Source organism: Dasypus novemcinctus, chromosome 4 (assembly GCF_030445035.2).
Source record: "Dasypus novemcinctus isolate mDasNov1 chromosome 4, mDasNov1.1.hap2, whole genome shotgun sequence".
Classification (NCBI taxonomy): Eukaryota; Metazoa; Chordata; class Mammalia; order Cingulata; family Dasypodidae; genus Dasypus; species Dasypus novemcinctus.
In genome coordinates, this window is record NC_080676.1 from 26,523,577 (window position 1) to 26,543,353 (window position 19,777).

At 39.1% G+C, this 19,777-nt stretch overlaps 1 protein-coding gene across 3 annotated transcripts in view; it reads left to right on the forward strand.

Annotated features, from left to right (window-relative positions):
* The window catches only part of KCNAB1 (potassium voltage-gated channel subfamily A regulatory beta subunit 1), a 417,236-nt gene that overhangs the window by 340,442 nt on the left and 57,017 nt on the right, over positions 1 to 19,777 (forward strand). For all 3 annotated transcript variants that reach the window (XM_071214579.1, XM_004454440.5, XM_004454441.4), the window contains exon 8: positions 9,038 to 9,124. In XM_071214579.1, coding sequence (XP_071070680.1) covers positions 9,038 to 9,124 — 87 coding nt within the window. The remainder of the gene's footprint in view (positions 1 to 9,037; positions 9,125 to 19,777) is intronic.

Here is a 19,777-nt window from a genome sequence, read left to right on the forward strand (position 1 = left end):
GTCAGAAACTGAGTCAGCCTTAGGCTGTGTTCCTTTTTTCTCCCCTTTCCTGGGGATGTAGGTCCCTGGGTCCCCTTTGGCTGTAGCTGGACCTAAAGCCTGAGAATTCAAAAGTGTCTACAGTCATACATTGGTATTTGCCTGCTTTGAAACTCATCAAATTTGGTTCTCGATGCATTTTGATGCAAAAGTTTTGTCCCAGTACTCATCGTTTGTTTGGTGCTTGATGTGAAAGCTAGAACTTGTGTCAGTTGCCTCATGACTCACTACCTTTTCCAGCTGAAACAAAGTTTCACACATTAGTCACGCTCTTGCCCCGTACACATCCCATTACAGTTGTATCTTAGCTTCTGTGGTCATTTTGTGTATTTTTTGTGGGTTTTTTTTTTCTCATCATGCATCCTAAGAAAATGAGGAGTGATAGTGCTGAGCAGAAAAGAAAATTATTTTGCAACACTTTTGAGAAAAAAGAGAAATAACAGGTAAATATAGGAGTGGAATCATAGTACGGATCTTGCTAGGGAATATGGTATGCCTAGAACAGTGGTCTCCACCATAATTAAGAACAAAGAAGTGATTTTAAAAGGCTGATGTTGCAAAGGGAGTTAAAGCAGTAACAAAGCAGAAATCCCTCGACACTCAAGGAAGTTGAAAAGCTGTTATTAATTTGGGTAAACGAGAAGCAGTTAGTGGCGATTTTGTGTTTGAAAACATGATAGATGAAAAAGCGAAAGTGTTCCAGGCCAGTCTTTTGAAAAACAAACCAGAACCAAGTGATGAGAGTGTTGAAGTTTACAAGGCCAGACATGGCTTGTTTGATCATTTTAAAAAGAGGACCAGCATCCACAGTGTCATGAGGCATGGCAAAGCAGCAAGTGCTAATAAAGAGGCTGCTGATGAATTCGTCAGTGAATTTCAAGATTAGGTAGAGGCCCAGAGTTTTATTCCCCACCAAGTTTTTAACTGTGATAAGACCAGAGTTTTTTGAGAAAAAAATGCCAAGTAGGACCTACATCACAAAAGAGGAGAAGGCATTACCAGACTACAAACCAATGAAGGACAGGCTCCCTCTATTGTGTGGGAATACTAGTGTGGACTTAAAACTCAAGCCTCTACTAGTCTATCATCGTGAAAACCCACAAGGTTTCAAGACGCATAGTCATAAAAAGCCAACTCCATGTGATGTGGCAGGCAACAGCCAAGCTTGAGTTCACGAGATAATTTTTCACCGAGTTGATAAATGAAATGTTTGGCCCCTTGGGGAAAAATGTTTGCTGGAGAAAGATTTGCTTCTGAAAGCTCTCCTACTTTTGGACAATGTGCCTGCCCACCCTCCAGGCTTGGAGAATGACTTACTAGAGGAGTTCAGCTTCATCACTGTAAGGTTTCTGTCCCCCAATATCTTCTCACCCAGCCTATGGACAGCAGGTCATTTCAAACTTCAAAAAGTTGTATGCCAAGGCACTTTTCCAGAGGTGCTTTGAGATCACCTCTGACACCCAGTTGACCCTCAAAGAATTCTGGAAGGAGCATTTCAATGTCCTGGGCTGCCATAATCTTATTGATAAGGACTGGAACTAAGTCTCTGATAGGACAATTAATTCAGAATGGAAGAATCTATGACCAGAAGCTGTGGCTCAGAGAGACTTCACAGGGTTTGAGGCTGGCCCCAAGCCTGCAGATTCAGAGCATACAGTTGTGCAGGAGATTGTATCTTTGGGCCAATCTGTGGGTCTGGAGGTCGATGCTACTGATGGTGAGGAGTTAGTGAAGGAACATCGTGAAAAGCTCAGGACTGAAGAGCTGCAGGAACCACAGAAGGAGCAGCAACAAGAGGTGGCTGAAGAGATTTCTTCAGGTGAGGAGGAGACAAGGGAGAATGTCTCCAGTTCCTTGATAAAAGAAATGAGTGCAAAATGGGCAGAAGTTCCAAACTTTGTGGAGAAGTACCATCTGGACAAAGCTCTCATAAGCAGAAATGTGAATTTATTGAACTGCCAAATAATTTCACACTGTCAAGGAATTCTGAAAAGCCAGAAGCAGTCCTCATTGGGTAAATTTTAGTGAAGGTGACAGAGTGTGTCAGAGCCTGCGGTGCACGTTGAAATAAAGCAGAAAAGAGAAAGAACACCTGAAGCGCTAGTGACCGATGTTCTGTTGGAGGGGACTCTCCTTCCAAGCCACACTCCATGTAATCTCTTCTCCTCACCTCTCTCCTCGCACTATCCCATTAGGCCATGGACACTTCTCAGTACATGTTAAGTTCTTATTTCATTTAATCTAAGTATTTCTTAATTTTTAGGTCTATTTCTCATGTAAAGTAATGATACACAACTCTATCTTTTTATATTACCTTAAAAATGTGCATTGTCTTTGGTTTAGGAATGCAGTTAAATTTATTTACATTATTCTTTATGGGAAAATTTTGTTGGTACTCATTGTTTTTGGTACACATTGTGCCTCCTGGAACCAATTAACAACGAGTACTGAGGTGCTTCTGTATAAGGTGGGTGGATGCCAACAGCTGCAGCATTTAACTCAGTTCTGCAGTTGCAATTCTTTTCCTTTGCCCCTCTCTCTTCTGGGCTGTGCCCAGCCTTCCCCTGGTGTCCTAAACCTGAAACACTTTTTACAGTTCATTTCAGCCTGTCCTCAAGCTATTTTTCTGGGAGAGAAGAGAATCCCCTGTCTTTCTAGTCTGCTATCTTCCTGGAAGTCCTAGTAAATTTTTAAAAAGACTTATTTATTTATTTGTTTATTTATTTCTCCCCACCCCTCACTGTTTGCACTTGCTGTCTACTCTCTGTGTCTGTTCACTGTGTGCTTTCTGTGTCTGTTCATCTTCTTTTAGGAGGCATGAGGAACTGAACCCAGGACCTCCCATGTGGGAGGGAGGCACCCATTTGCTTGAGCCACATCCACTCCTTGCTTGTTATGTCTCTTGTTGTATCTCCTCATTCCATCATCTTGTTGGGACATCTCATTGCGTCATCTCATTATACCATTACACCAGCTTGCTGCACCAGCCCTTTGCATCAGCTTGCTGTCTTGCTTCTCTTCTTTAGGAGGCACCAGGAACCAAACCCACGACCTCCCATGTGGGAGGCAGGCACCCAACTGCTTGAGCCACATCTTCTCCCCCTAGTTAATTTTTAATATGTTAATTTTGAGGAATATGGGCTTTGCAATCAGACCTTGGTTCAAGTTCTGATTCTTCTGTCATTTATGAGCTGAATGACCCTCTACAAGTTATTTAACCTCACTAAGCCTCAGTCTCCTCAACTATAAAACAGGGTACAAATATTCCTGTCTTACAGGGTTACTATAAAAATTAAACATAGATAATTCACATTGAGCTCAGTGCCTGTCACTTTGTAAAACCAAACGAATGTTATTTTTGTTATCATCATCATCATTGTTGTTCTTACTAGTACAACAGCTAGTCTTCATTCTGTGGCCACGGACACCCTCCACTAAGTAATTGACAGTCTGAGGCTGCTGCAATCGATGACCACATTCTACAATGAAAGAAAGTTCCCAGATGCCTTACCCAAACAGAATCCCTTCTCAGTCCCTACCATCCACTTTGTCATTGTAAAGCCAAACCCAACTGCCTCTCAAAACAGTTGCCATTTCTGCACTGAACGGTTGCCCCATGACTCGTGTCATCCACCAACGAGTTTGTCACTAAGAAATAACTGGAGTCTGCCTGTCCCATCAAGCTGAATGAACAAGACAGCAACGTGCTGCCTCAAAAGTTCTCGCATTTTTGTCTTTTTTATTCTTTTTTTTTTTAACTAACTGATTGTAAGAGAAAGACGTTCAGAAAATGGTTCACACTGGCATTCAACAAAGAAATATAAAATCAAAGCAAAAATAATGGAGAAGGTCCCCTACTTTGGTCTTCACTGAATTGAATTGCTATTATTTTCATATTACCAATGTGTGTGCCTAAGTTCAGAATTCTCTATCTTTCAAAAATTAGTTTTCTTCAGGCTTTATACAACTTAATAAAAATACCTTCAATTCCCTCTCCCTTTAAATGAGTCCGAAATTCTCTTAGGAATTTATCTCTCAGGATGGATAAACCAGTTCAGTTGAAATTCAAACTGACCCAGATTCAAATTTAACACAAAATTTCAAACTTTTGAGACGGAAGAAGATTTGGGATCATTTATTATTATGTTGCTATTGTTGTTATTTTGCAGCTCATAGTTTCAGCCAAAGACAAATGCTCAAGAGACAAATGCACAGGAGTATAAGAATCAGCTCTAAGGATATTTCTAGGAAGACTGAAATTAGGGAATTATGCAAATTTTGAAGAAAAATAAAGACATGGGTTTTTCCTATTCCCAAAATAAAGTTTGAAGAGACTTATGAATCATTAGCCTCAAGTGTCATTGGTATTTGCTCTGACATGAAGGTGACCTTATCTAATATTCGAAATTCATATGCACATTAAATTTAAGAAGCACTGTTAGAGGATAACAAATAAATATAATTCATTTAGAGCTCAGGCCACTTGTGTTCTGGGTGACCTTGGCCACCTGACTTAGTTTACAGAGCATAAAGTAAGTGTGGCTTGGACATGATGTATCTTTATTTAAACTCACATGAAAGGCCTTTTCAATGTCCTTGACTTAGGTCCATCACGTTTCCTCATATTCACAAAGAGGAAAAAGAATTTTCACTAATAGGTTTATTACATTCATTTAGAATCCCAAGGTTCTTTTAGGATCTAAAATTCTGTTTATTCATTGAACTGTTACATAAACATTCACTAGGCTCAAATTGTGTCAGTGTTAGAATTTAGCAGATCAAATTTCTGAAATGCCTAACATAAAAGAGTAGAAATAGTTCGGTATGTCAAATTGTAAGAATAAGTAATGTTTATGTGCTTTTACAATCAAAAGCTATGTCTAAGTCTATAGTTGTCTTTCAGATAAACAACAATTTTGTTATTTGATTCAAAACACAAACCTGCTGTTACTGTTTTGGGAGCAGGAGTGAGAAATAGTCCAAGAAAGCTCATTTTAATGAATGGCAAATGTTATGCCCTACTACCTGCACTTAAAAAAAAAAAGATAATTTGTGATTTTTTAATTAAGGAAGAATGTTTTTAAACAAATGGATATACTACAGAGTCCCTTTCCAGAGTATTACGTTCATAGTGAACTTAAATCACACCCAGGATAACCAGGTTTCATAATGGGAAGTGTAGCCACATATATTACTCTAAGACAGTGCAGCCTTGATAAAAAGAAGAAAATGTGTCATATTATTACTGAGAGTGTCTGCTGAAAAGAAACTGGAAAATTATATAGGGAAACAGCACATATTTTTTAAGGCAACATTTTGTTTCACTCTGAATAGGAAAGAAAATTTGTCGTAGGTGAGAAAGATGACAGCATAGCATATTTGAATAAAACTCTTGTAGAATCTCCCAACTACTGATTTCCTCATTCTTGCACATTTGCACTTGGAACACTGAACACCTGATCCACCTTTACCCATGCCAATCAGTCATAACATCTGGAATAAGTGCATTTCTTTAGACTTCTATAAAAAGGCTTAAGCTGGATTAACGTTTACCTTTTAAACAATATTGTTCCTGCTAAACTTTAAAGCTTAAAGGAAAAATGAACTCAGATTTCTCTTTTTCCTACAGTACTTGAAAATTGTTTTCTTTACATAACATAATTTATTATCCTGTGGACTTTTAAGTAATTGCCAGTTAACTTCTAGAAATCTCCTCAAGGCAGGGAGTACTTCTCCTGCCCCTCCTTATTCATCTGTCAGAGACACTGGGTCAATGCCAAGGACAGACAAACACAGAGAGCCTTCAGCAAGTGCACTCTGCTGCACTGGAGCACTTGTCTCTTAGGTTAAGATTAGCCGTGTGGCTGCCCCTCTAGAGTCAATATTCATTTTTGCAAGTCTACTTAAGCTTAAAATAAGACGTGCCCCCAAGCTAGTGCTCAACAAGCATTTGCTAAATGGAGATAGAACATAACTATTTGTGGCTTTGAAGAAAACATTCACTGAACATGTTTATCTTGCTATTTCTACATGACTAAAAGTATCCAAATAGGGAAAGACACAACTTTGTGACTCGGTGTGCACTCGTCACACAGAATGTTAAGGCCAAAAGATCATCCAGTCCCATCCTATCTATCTTTGGACAAATGAGGAAACTGAAGCTCAGGAAAGCTAAGGGATGTTCCCCAGGTCATAAAAGCTGGCCCAAATTAGGGGACTAGATCCCCAAACCCTCTGCCTCACCTGCATGTAGACTTCTACACTGAATGTCAGACTGGTCTGTCCTGCTGCCAAGAGCTCCATGTGGGTGACCGATGTGCTCCTCAAAGTTTTTCATGATCCTACCCTCACTCTGCTTTTCCCTGACTTCCCCTCTTCACCTTATTTCACAAGCCAAAAATCTAGATGTCACCCTGATCCCTCTCCCCCCATACCCTATATCCAGCACACCAGCAGGTCTTCGTATTTCTACTTGCACAATTTTTCCCTAATTTGAACACTGCTCACCAACTCAGTCCAAGCTTCTTCGGCTCCATTAGCCTCCTGGCTGGTCTCCCTTCTTGCCTTCACTTTCTCCTCTAGAGATGATTCTCCATCTAGTAGTTAGTGTGATGGGTTCAAAATGGAAATCTGATATCATGTCCCTGCTGAACTAGCCCCAGCCTCAGATGTTTCTCTATCTCGTATATAATAAAATCCAAATTCCATACCATGCATTACAAGGATGCATCTTATTGAGATTTTTGAAGTGATGGATAGTGTTTCTTAGGGATGCAAAACTTTTACTCCACTTCAGAGTCAGGGTAGGGCCCAGGAGGACCACTGCCCTGATGCAATGTCATGTCTTATATTCTCACATGAGGACCTGTGACTCTCTGCCCAAACATCAAGCAAGAATGCTTCCAGAGAAAGAATTGAGAGGTGAGAAATGTCCAGATACAACAAGCCTGGCCTATATGTTAAGCCCATGCCATTGTTTATGGGTACACTAACTACCTTGAACAATGACCCTATGCCAATGGATGCTCTCAGTGTGCACTAACTCCTTAGGCATGAAGACAGTGTACTTGCGTCTTTATATCCCCAGAGCCCAGCACAGTTTCCGAAACAAATTGGGACGTGATACACACTTGTTGCATGGAAGAGTAAATGACTTAAGTCATGGCTCAACTGTGAAATGCCTGATCATGCATTGTTACTAGAGTACTGAGTTAATTGTAGCTTCTTCTCCTAGTTACTCTTAGTCCACAGTGAGCTGTTTGGAAGAGATTGGTAGAAGGAGAGCCATCATTACAAAGGAGGACATTATTTCCAGTACTAGGCATGGGCCAAAACTGTCATTAAACACCTTCTCCCCAAAACCAGGGGTCCAGTGAAAATCTTTGACATTCTATCTTTGGCACCTCTCACTCCAAACCTTTCTGGATGTAAACACCACTGTTATAATTACCACATGACATTTCTATAGACCACTGTGCACACAAAGTGCTTGACAACTGATTTTATTTCCTCACTAGAGCAGTGATTCTGAAGGTGGTAAGTATTGTTACCCCCATTGCAGATTAGAGAACTGATTCACCAAAAAAAAAGGTAAAATAACCCAAGGGGGATCACATGACATGTTAAGGTACAGATTTCCATCTTCTTAAACCTTATTATTTCTTTGCTTGGTTATCCTGTACTCCCCTTAACTCCTCCCCACAGATAGTTGCTTCCAAAAGATGGCTCATCTCATAGTGCTTTTAAGGTAAATTTAATTTCAAGCAGACTCTTGAGATAACAGGTGCTACCCCGACCTGAACATCACTGTCTTTTAAGAGCAGGCATTAGCCCTTATTACACCTGTCTGTCCTCATCTTTTCATCCACGCTTCTTTTAACACATTGCCATCACAGACAATCCTTTCTCGATGAAAGTGAAATATTTCCGGAACTATATTCAAGCACTCCATTTTCCTGTCAGAAAGTAATTGTGGCTGGCCGATAAGCCCGTTTGAAAAATCAAATTTAAATGAGCCAAATTTAAATTTATAAGAGCTTCATTTAACATGCAATTAACTTTATGCATATAATAAAAAAAGAAAAATCTCCAGTCTTCCTGAGGAATTAAACAGGCTAATAAGGAAATGCTCTGCCTCATGGAAATGAGATGAAATGATTCTCCAACATTGTCATCTTTTCGGTTGCATAATATTATATACAATACCTTCTATTTCTGGAAAGTATTAATTTTAGTAAGATTAGTTAATTTTTCTGACTACTCACAGGAATGTGACTAAATGATTAGGGTGGAAACATAGACTTTTTGGTCCCAGAATTTTTTTTAAGCTTTCACTTTTCTCTTATATTCTCTCTTAAGTCTCTCTATATATATCTTCTTGTGTTTTTGTTTCTTCCCAAAAGATTGGGGAATAATAAAAAGGGTAGAGCTCAGCTATATTTTAGTTTCTTCAGACTTTGTTCCCACTAATAAAGTGTTTAGTAAAGCCTTCATTTGCCATCCCTTTTCTGTTGCTATTAAAATCCACATGTATATTAAAATGGGGGTAAGCAGTTATTTATTTGTGATGTATACCATTGTAATGGGTTTGTTGTGCAATAAATATATCACCATCCCATTATAAGTCCATTGAATATTTCAAAACCTAGACATTAATTTGCATGTTTCAAGGAGAAAGAAACTTAACTCTTGAAGAGAAGCTACTTTTTATTCTAAACTTTGTTTCTGGATCCTGCCACATGTGAGTCACTGTGAAAGATTTTCCAGTGGGAGTGCTATTATCATTGGGAAGGTTCTAATTCTTTTTTTGTTGGGGGCAAAGTCAGCATTTGATATATTTTTAAAATGTTCCAAGGGCCAATTACAACATCATTGTAGTCAATGTCATTTTGAAACTAATACCTTCTTAAAAAATTGTTTCTTGAAGGGATCCAAACATCAACTCTTTCTAATAGTTCTCCTATTTGGACTTTCTGGGTTTTTTCTGTTACTGCTCCAGGATTGAAGGGATCCCTCCAGAGGCTGCAGCTTGAGTATGTGGATGTTGTCTTTGCAAATCGACCAGACAGTAACACCCCCATGGAAGGTAAGTGAAGAAATTTAACTTAAAATTTTAAATTATTGATTCTAGCTTGAGGGCTTATTGCACACACAGTAGGAAATAAAAATATTCGGACTCATCTGACTGAATATGAAAAATAAAATCTTTCTGGTTGATGTCTTTCAGCCCCAGTATTTACCCTCAAAGTAAATGCTCTGCCTCCTGCATCTTCATTATTTTTTTAAGTAGTTCAAAGAAAAGGAATTGGGATTGTGGCTCCTGCTGGTTACAGACCTCACTTTTTCCAGGTTCATTTCACTTTTGTAATTTCATCAATTTAAGCAATGAAAATAATTGAAGGGGGACTTTATAACCCAGCCATCATTATTTCGAATTAAGCCCTCTGAGAGTCCTCTGATTTGATCATGGATCTAGGTCTGATTAGTTTTCTATCTGCAGTAACAAGCGCTAAGTAGCATCAGGAACTAAGCTTTTTCAGGAATGACTCCTTCAAACTGAGACTCCTCGTTGGCAATTAGCTTATTGATTCTCAAAGAGCTGCAACATTTTATCCCTTTTCCAACTGTTTGAAAACAGTAATTTAAAGGTTTTCCCTTTGGAAGTTTTTGTAATGTTCCCAAAACCAAGTTTCCTTCAATTTACATTTGTTTACGGGACCTGCCTACCATGATTGAAAAGAAGATAGTTTACAGGGACAAGGAGAAAAGAATGTTCTAGTTAATTAAGATTTACAGCCATATGAATTATCATTTGACTGAGGTGATTGAGAATGAAGATATTTGTGGAAAAGAGAAAAGGGGATGTTCTGGTCAACTTAGGTTTACAATTGATTACCAATTTTCAAAGAATTAGAATAGTGTAATCGACATAAAATTGCCTTGAAGTTAATTTCATCCTTGAAATTGCAGGTCATGATCTTGTAATAAATCATTGATTTGTGAATATTTACTTTTGCCATAGGGTATATGTAGTTATAGAAGAATAAATGATTGGGGTTGATATGAATATTTCTGTAGTTTGCATTTCTGATTTTAAAAAATAATGGAAATTCTTTTCCTTGCCATCTATCTCTTTCTCAACTACAGAGAAATGTTAAATACTCTATACACACACCTATACACATGTACATACACACAATTTATATATATAAACACCGACACAATTTTCTCCTAGAGTTTTTTTTTAAAGATTTATTTTTATTTCTTTCTCTCCCTTCCCTCCCCCCCCCCCCCAGTTGTCTGTTCTCTGCGTCCATTTGCCGCATATTCTTCTTCGTCCGCTTCTGTTGTTGTCAGCAACACGGGAATCTGTGTTTCTTTTTGTTGCATCATCTTGCTGTGTCAGCAGCGCCATTCTTGGGCAGGCTGCACTTTCTTTCGCACTGGGCGGCTCTCCTTATGGAGCGCACTCCTTGCGCGTGGGGCTCCCCTACTCAGGGACACCCCTGCGTGGCAGGGCACTCCTTGCGCACATCAGCACATCAGCTGGCACGTGGGCCAGCTCCACATGGGTCAAGGAGGCCCAGGGTTTGAACCACGGACCTCCCATGTGGTAGGCCGACACCCTATCCACTGGGCCAAGTCTGCTTCCCTCTCCTAGAGTTTTATGCTTTCTTGATTCTGGGTAAGTAAGAGCTTACTATAAAACAATATCACCACTGGAAATTCATAACTCATAATCCATAGAAACATGAAGCAAAGATTAGGTGTTTGGTAAGGCAAATCATAAACTTTTTATTAGACCAAGAAGAATTTATTGCAAGGATAATATGATGTCACACTATTCTCAGTGACACATTAAAACAGACTAAAATTGTGTAGTCAGCAAAAGTGTCAAATAAAATGTGGTTTAGCGGGAACGTCGAAAGCCTACAATTGCTTCCCATTTTAAGTGGCTAGAAACTATTTTCCTCTTTTCTTTCTCCCTCCCTTCCTTCCTTCTTCCCTTCCTTCTTCCCTTCCTTCCTTCCTTCCTTTTTTTTTTCTTTCTTTCCTTTGCAATTATACCATGTACAAGATTGCCAAACATCTCAAAGTTTTCAATGGTCCTGTTTTTGCCCACTTTGTCCAACTTATCCCTCCCTTTAATTTTAAGGGTATATTGTAGAATTCTCTCAAACAAGTAAAATTATAATTTGCATTATACCTACAGAAGAAGGAAACTCTCATTCAGGAGCTAAACTAAGTGATACTAATAAGATAATGGTGTCTCTTGTGTGAACATTGATTATGTATTTAAATTTATTAGAAAGAATTTTTAAGATATTTAATATGTACATAAATAATGTTAACATACATTGCTTGTGATGGAGTTTGTAACTGCAGCTGAGTCCGGCCTCTGCTGGAATCAGAGAAAATTTATATGTTCTCCCAATTTTTTCATATAAATTTCCACAAAGCAGAACAGGAAACTAATTTATCATGAGTCATCGTCCAATTTCAGAAGCTTAATTAAAGGCATCAGACAATGGAGATTTGCCATTGTTGGATCTTGTTGATAAAGTCAAGGAACACGGTATTTTATCGCTAAGAAGCAATCAAGTATCTTGTGTTGGAGTGAGGCCCACCCAACAGCCTGCCCATCATGGCTCCGAGGCTCCTTCCTGTGGGAGGACTTAGCAGGGGCATTCCACAGGCAATGTCTCACACAGGACTTGTTCCTGATTGAAATCACTTCCCACTGAGTGCTCCCTAGCTCTCAGAAAATGTGTTACTCAAACTTAGCATACACTTTTGTTCCAAGGTGGGCCCAGTGGAAATGCCAGAATGTGAAACCAGTCTCTGGAAACACATTCTCTGCATTTAGACTTTTCTACTTTACTGTAACAGAGCAAGTACTTATCTGTCAGGTGAAGAGAAGAAATGAGAAGTAAAGAGACAGGGATTGTCAGGTGGCCTTTTGTGGATTTGCGCCTCTAAAAATGGGGGAAATAATGTCTGAGCTTTTTCTGGGTTTCCTATTGTTATTACAATTCATTTCTACAATGATTTTGTAAATCATGTCTGTATGTCAGTGAAAGTTAGGCATAAAAAACGAAATCTACCTTAAGAGGATTATTATTAGAGTTTCTAAAAATGATACATAAGGTCAATGTTATGCAAAGTCAAAATTACCCTTGAAGAGGGAGGGGCAAGATGGCAGCAGAGTTAGGAGCTCCAAGAGTCAGCTCATGCTATGGGGTAGTCAGTAATCACCCAGAGCTCTCTAAAGCACCTGTTTGTGGGACCTAGGAGGCCAGAAGAACATCCTACAACATTCTTAAAAGAATGTAGGGAAGAGACTGCCCATTTGCAGTCTCTTCCTGATTCATGAGTAGAGCACTCCATGCCACATAGGCTAGTGCCTATCCTCCATTGGCAGCACAAGCTGTCTCAGGAGCTATTCCATGACTGGACTTGGAAGCGCCATTTCCCAAAAACAAGGAAGGAAGAAATGGTTGGGCACTGACTTTAGCTACCAATTAGTAAATTCAGCTGGCTAAAGTATAATCCTAAGAACAGCTAAAGTTTGAACCTGTCCAAGTTGGAAAGAAGCCAGTAGCCACCATTTTAATTCTGCCACTGGCATGAAAGAAAGCAGGGATGATAGAAAATCACAGTGAAGGTAAAGATGGGCTTCTTTCTTCACTGTGAAGAATTGCAGCCCTAACCTAGGCTCCAGCCCCCCTCTGGCAGGGAGAAGCTGGGAGGACATGCACCAGCCTCTCTGGGCAACTGCAGGCACTTTTGGCCAGCACACACTAAATGTCAGACACCTGGGGCTCCATCCCCACACCCCAATAGGATGGGGGGAGCTGTATTTCCTCAGCCTCTCTGGCCAACTGCAGGTGCTTTCAGTCCATACAGACTAGGCTGTTGGTGCCTGTGGTTCTGTCCCCACTCCTTAAACCAGAAAGGACAGTATTTCTTCAGCCTCTCAGGGCAACTGCAGGTGCTTTTGACCCACATAAATTAGATCCTTGGGCATTCTGGAGGGTCCATCCCCACCCCTACCAGAAGAAGAGGGGAACTGGTGCTACATCAGTTTACCTGGATAACTGCGGTCAGTTTTGACCTACACAACTTAGTTTGCTGCCCACACCTGCAGCTCCATTCCTGCCACAGGCAGGGGAGAAAGGGGCATGATGTTTCATCAGTCTCTCCAGGCAACTAAAGACAGTCTTGGCTAGCACAGCTTGGATTATTACATACAATTGCAGCTCCATCCCTACCCCTGGCAGAGGACAAAGGTGGAAGAAGCTTCATCTGTTCCTGGGGCAATGAGGAAAGCATCAGACTCCAGAGCTTATAGTACCAACTACATCCTACTATATAACCAGCAAGGGAGAAAGGGCGAGAAAGCCCTAAACTAAAGAGAGAAACTGTGCCCAGAATAAACACATGTAGTAAACCACATGCCAAGACATCAACAAATAATTAGAATCTATACTAAGAAACAGAAAGATATGGCCCAGTCAAAGGAACAAGAAAAACTCCAGATGACATAAAGGAAATGAGACAACTAATCATAGATGTTTGAACAAATCTCCTTAATAAACTCAATGAGATGGCTACAGAGATTAAGAATATAAAGAAGACACTGGGTGAGCACAGAGAAGAATTTGAAAGCATACATAGAAAAATAGCAGATTTTATGGGAATGAAAAGCATAATAAATGAAATTGAAAATACACTAAAGGCATTTAACAGCAGATTTGAGGAGGCAGAAGAAAGGATCAGTGAGCATGAAGATATGACCTCCAAAAGTGAACATACAAAAGAATGGATAATGTGGAATGGGTGTGGGAACGGTAGCCATGGTGGCTGCTGGGTGTGGGGAACGGGAGGAAGAGATGAGATGTGGAGGTGTTTTCGGGATGTGGAGTTGTCCTGGATAGTGCTTCACGGACAATTACGGGACATTATAGATCCCCCCAGGGCCCACTGGATGGAACGTGAGAGAGTCTGGGCTATGATGTGGACCATTGACTATGGGGTGCAGTGATGCTCAGAGATGAACTTATCAGGTGCAATGGATGTGTCATGATGATGGGAGAGAGTGTTGCTGTGGGGGGAGTGGGGGGCGGGAGCGGTGGGGTTGAATGGGACCTCATATTTTTCATAATGTAATTTAAAAAAAAATAAAATAATAAATAATTAAAAAAAAAAGAATGGATAAAGAAAAAAATGAAAAAAAAATTGAACAGGGTCTTAGGGAACTAAATGATGGCAAAAGATGTGCAAAAATACATATCATAGGTCCTCAGAAGGGAAAGAGAATTTCCCAAGTCTAATGAGGGACATAGATACCCATGTCTAAGAAGCACAACATACTCACATCTGAATAAATCCAAATAGACCTACTCCAAGACACTTACTAATCAGAATGTCAAATGTGAAAGACAAAGAGAGAATTCTGAGAGCAGCAAGAGAAAAGTGATGCATCACATACAAGGGATACCCCATAAGATTAAGTGTGGATTTCCCATCATAAACCATGGAGGCAGGAAGGCAGTGGTTGGATATATGTAAGATACTGCAAGAGAAAAATTGCCAGCCAATAATTTTATATCCAACAAGATTGTCTTTCAAAAATGAGGGTGAGTTTAGAGTGTTCACAAATAAAAAGAAACTAAGTTACAAACTTAATTTGTAACTAAGAGACTAGCTTTGCAAGAAATACTAAGAGGAGTGCTACAACCTGAAAGACAAGACAGGAGAGAGAGGCTTAAAGAGAGTCTAGAAATGAAGATTATATCAGTAAAAGTAACTAAAAATATAAATAGGATGGTGAAAATAAAATATGACAGATAAAATTCAAAGGACAAAATGGGTAAAGTAAGAACTGTCCCTAAAGTAATAAGATTGGATGTTAATATATTAAATGCCTCAATCAAGACACAGACTGGCAGAATGGATAAGAAAGTAAGAGCCATCTATATGCTGATTATAGGAAACTCACCTTAGACACAAGGATATAAAAATGAAAGGCTGGAAAAAGATATTCCATGCATGCAGTAACCAAAAAACGTTCGAGTAACTATACTTATATTGGATGAAATAGACTTTAAAAGAGAAAACTGTTAGTAGAGACAAGGAAAGACATTATATATTAATAAAAGAAAAAAAATAATTTTCATAAATGTATATGCACCTAACCAGGATGCCCTAAATTACAAGAGGCAAACATTGGCAAAACTGAAAAGAGAAATAGATGTCTTTACAATAATAGTTGGAGACTTAAATACATCACTGTCAGCATTGGATAGAACATCTGGGCAGAAGGTCAATGAAGAAACAGAGAACTTGAATAATATGATAAATAATAGACTAAACATAATAGATATATAATAGTGTACCCCAAAACAGTAGGATATACATTCTTCTCATGTGCACATGGATCTTTCTCCAGAATAGACCATATGTTGGGCTTCAAAGCAGATCTTAATAAATTCAATAAGATTTGGAATTATACAAAGCACTTTCTCTAATTATAATGGAATAAAGCTGGAAATCAACCACAGTTGGAAAAAGGGAAAATTCACAAATATATGGAGATTAAACAACACGTTCTTAAATAATCAGTGGGTCAAGGAAGACATTTTTGAGGGAAATCAATAAATATCTCAAGATGAATGAAAACAAAAACACAACATAGCAGAACCTATGGGATGCAGTGAAAGTGCTAGAAGTCAAATTTATCACCCTCAGTGCTTACATTAAAAAAGATAAAAGAGCTAAAATCAATGACCTAACTAGACAGCTGGAGGAACTAGACAAATAACAGCTAACTATTCCCAAAGCAAGCAGAAGGAATGAAATAACAAAGATCAGAGCAGAAATAAATGAAACTGAGAACAAAAAGAGAGAGAATTCACAAAACCGAAAGTTGATTCTTTGAGAAGATTAACAAAATCAATAAACCATTAAATAGACTGACAAAGAAAAAAGAGAGAAGACACAAATAAATAAAATAAAAAATGAAAACAAAGACATTACTACTGACCCCACAGAAATAACAGAGAACATAAGAACAATTTTATGTCACCAAACTAGACAATGTAGATGAAAAGAAAAAATTCCTAGGAATGTACAAAAATCTACAGTGATCCTGGAAGAAATAGAAGACTTCAACAAACCAATTACAAGTAAAGAAATTGAAAGTCATCAAAAAACTCCCCAAAATGAAAAGCCCAGGACCAAATGGTTTCATAGATGAGTTCTACCAAGCATTCAAAGAAGATTTAATACCAATCTTATGCAGTATTCAAAAAAAAAATTGAACAAGAAGGAATGCTACCAAACATTTTATGAAGTGAATATCACCCTAATGCCAACTCCAGATAAAGATATTACATAAAAAGAAAATTACAGACCCATTTCCCTAATAAATATGGATGCAAAAATACTTGCTAATCAAATTCAACAACACATTAAAAGAATTATTCATCTCGATCAAGTGGGTTTTATAGCAGGCATGCAGATATGGTTCAACACAAGAAAGTCAATCAGCATATTACACCACATTAATAAATCAAAGAAGAAAAATCACATGATCCTAATAATTGATGCAGAAAAGGCATTTGATTAAATACAGCATCCTTTCTCAATAAAAGTACTACAAAAGATAGAAATTGAAGGAAATTTTCTCAACATGATAAAGGCCATATAAGAAAAACCCACTCCTAACGTTGTACTCAGTAGTGAAAGACTGAAAGCTCTCCCATTAAGACCAGGAACAAGAGGATGCCCATTGTCACAACTGTTGTTCAGAGATTGTAGCGAAAGCAATCCGGCAAGAAAAAGACATAAATGGCATCCAAATTACAAAGGAAGAAGTAAAACTAACTTTTCTGATTCACAGATGATATGATTCTCTACCTAGAAAGTCCTGAAAAATCTGCAACAAAGCTGCTAGAGCTAATAAATTATTTCAGTGGAGTGGCAGGATGTGAGATTAATATGGGGTGGCAGACTTGGCCCAGTGGTTAGGGCGTCCGTCTACCACATGGGAGGTCCACGGTTCAAACCCCGGACCTCCTTGACCCGTGTGCAGTTGGCCCATGCGCAGTGCCAATGCGCACAAAGAGTGCCATGCCACACAGGAGTGTTCCCCACTTAGGGGAGCCCCACGCGCAAGGAGTGCACCCCGTATGAAAAGCCACCCAGGACGAAAGAAAGTGCAGCCTGCCCAGGAATGGTGCGGCACACACGGAGAGCTGACACAACAAGATGACACAACAACAACAAAAAAGAAACACAGATTCCGTTGCCGCTGACAACGACAGAAGTGAACAAAGAAGATGCAGCAAATAGACACAGAAAACAGACAACCAGGGTGGGTGGGGGAAGGGGAGAGAAATAAATAAATCTTTTTTAAAAAATTAATATGCAAAAATAGTAGTGTTACTATACACAGTAATGTGCAGTCTGAGGAGTAAGTTATGAAAAAAATTCCATTTATTGTAGGGAGCCACCCGCTGTGAGACCTATCTACAGCCTCCCACAACATGGCGGAGTTCACAAATCTGCCCTGTCATTTCCTTATTCTTCTCCTCCCTGCTTCTTTGTTCTCCCCCTCTCGACACTACTCAGGTGACCACAGCAATATGCATGCGCAAGGCGCGAAACTCCGCAGACCCGGTGCGAACTGTCGGCCAATCCCCTCCTTGGACGTCTGCCACCCACAAGGCCAGCCTATCACCTATGGACACGTTCCCTTCCCTCTCTATATATCCCCGTGTTTTACCCCCAATAAACGAGGCTTGATCAGAACCCTGTCTTGCCTCCATTCTTCTCTCGACTCCTGCCCCACCCTGCTTCTTCCCACAGGTCCCTGGACTCGCCCCCGCCGGCTCGGGCAATTTATAATAGTGATTAAAAGAATCAAATATTTAGGAATAACCTTAATCAAGAATGTAAAGCACTTGTATTCAGAAAACTACAATGCATTTCTAAAAAAAAATCAAAAAAGACCTAAATAAATGGAAGAACATTCATGCTCATGGATTGGAAGACTAAATATCATAAAGATATCAATCCTACCCAAATTGATAAACAGATTCAATGCAATCCTGATAAAAATTCCACATGCATTTTTTAAAGAAATGGAAAACACAATTATCGAATTTATTTGGAAGGGTAAGGGATCCCAAATAGCCAGAAACATTTTAAAAAGGAGTGAGGTTAGAGGACTCTCACTTCCAGACTTCAGGACATATTACCTAGCTACAGTGGTAAATGTATGGCATTGGCATAAAGATAGAAACATATCCATCAGTGGAACAGAACTGATAGTTCAGAAACAGACCCTCACATCCATGGTCAAGTGATTTTTGACAAGGCTGTCAAACCACCCAACTAGGGCAGAACAGTCTATTCACAAATGGTGCTGGGAGATCTGGATATCCATAGTCAAAAGAAAGAGGACTGCTATCTCACATCTTATACAAAAATCAACTCAAAATGGATCATATCTACAACCATAAAGCTCTTAGAGGAAAATGTAGGGAAACATCTTCAATACCTGGTGATGGGTGATAGATTCTTAAACTTTACACTGAAAACACCAGCAATGAAAGAAAACATAGATAAATGAGATCTCCTCAACTTAAATTCTTTCGTGATTCAAAGAACTTTGCCAAGAAGGTGAAAAAGTAGTCCACTCAATGGGAGAAAATATTCAGAAACCATATATCAAATAAGGATTTGATTTCCATTCTATATAAAGAGATCATAGAAAAATAAAAGCAAGCAATCCAATTTTTAAAATTAGCAAAAGACTTAAATAGACATTTCTCCAAAGGAGAACTACAAATGGCCAAAAAAGCACATGAAAAAATGTTCAATATCACTAACTATAGAAATATAGCTATGCAGAAATATAGAAATACAAATCAAAATGACAATGAGATGTCATTTCACACTGCATAGAATGGCCGTTATTTAAAAAATAGAAAACAATAGGTGCTGGAGAGGATGTGCAGAAATAGGAACACTCCTTCACTGTTGGTGGGAATGTAAAATGGTACAGCTTCTGTGGAAGACAGTTAGGCAGTTCCTCAGGAAGCTAAATATAGAACTGCCATATGATCCAGCAATTCCTCTACCAGGAATATATCCAGAAGAGCTGAAAACTGTGACATGAACAGACATTTGCAAACCAGTGTTCATAGCAGAGTTATTCATAATAGCCAAAAGATGGAAAAAAAACAAGTGTCCATCAACTAATGAATGGATAAACAAAATGTAGCATACAGATACTGTGGAATACTATGTTGCTCTAAGAAGAAATGAAGAGAAGCAGCTGTGGCTCAATTGATTAGACTCCTGACTACCATCTGGGAGGCCCTGGGGAGTGAACCCACAGAGAGCTGACGGCCTGCACCTGTGGAGAGCTGACAGCCCACGCCTGCGGAGAGCTGGTGCGGCAAGATGATGCAACAAAGGGAGACAAGCAGACACAGAAGAACGCGCAGCCAATTGACACAAGAGCAGACAGCAAGCAAGCCGCAAGGGTGGGGAGGGGAATAAATAAATAAAATAAATAAATTTTTAAAATTTTTTAAAAAGAAGAAATGAAATTGAAACACATATGATAATATGGATGAAACTTGAAGATATTATGTTAAATGAAATATACCATTCACCAAAGGACAAATATTGCATGTTCTCACTAATATGAGCTAAATATGAAGAA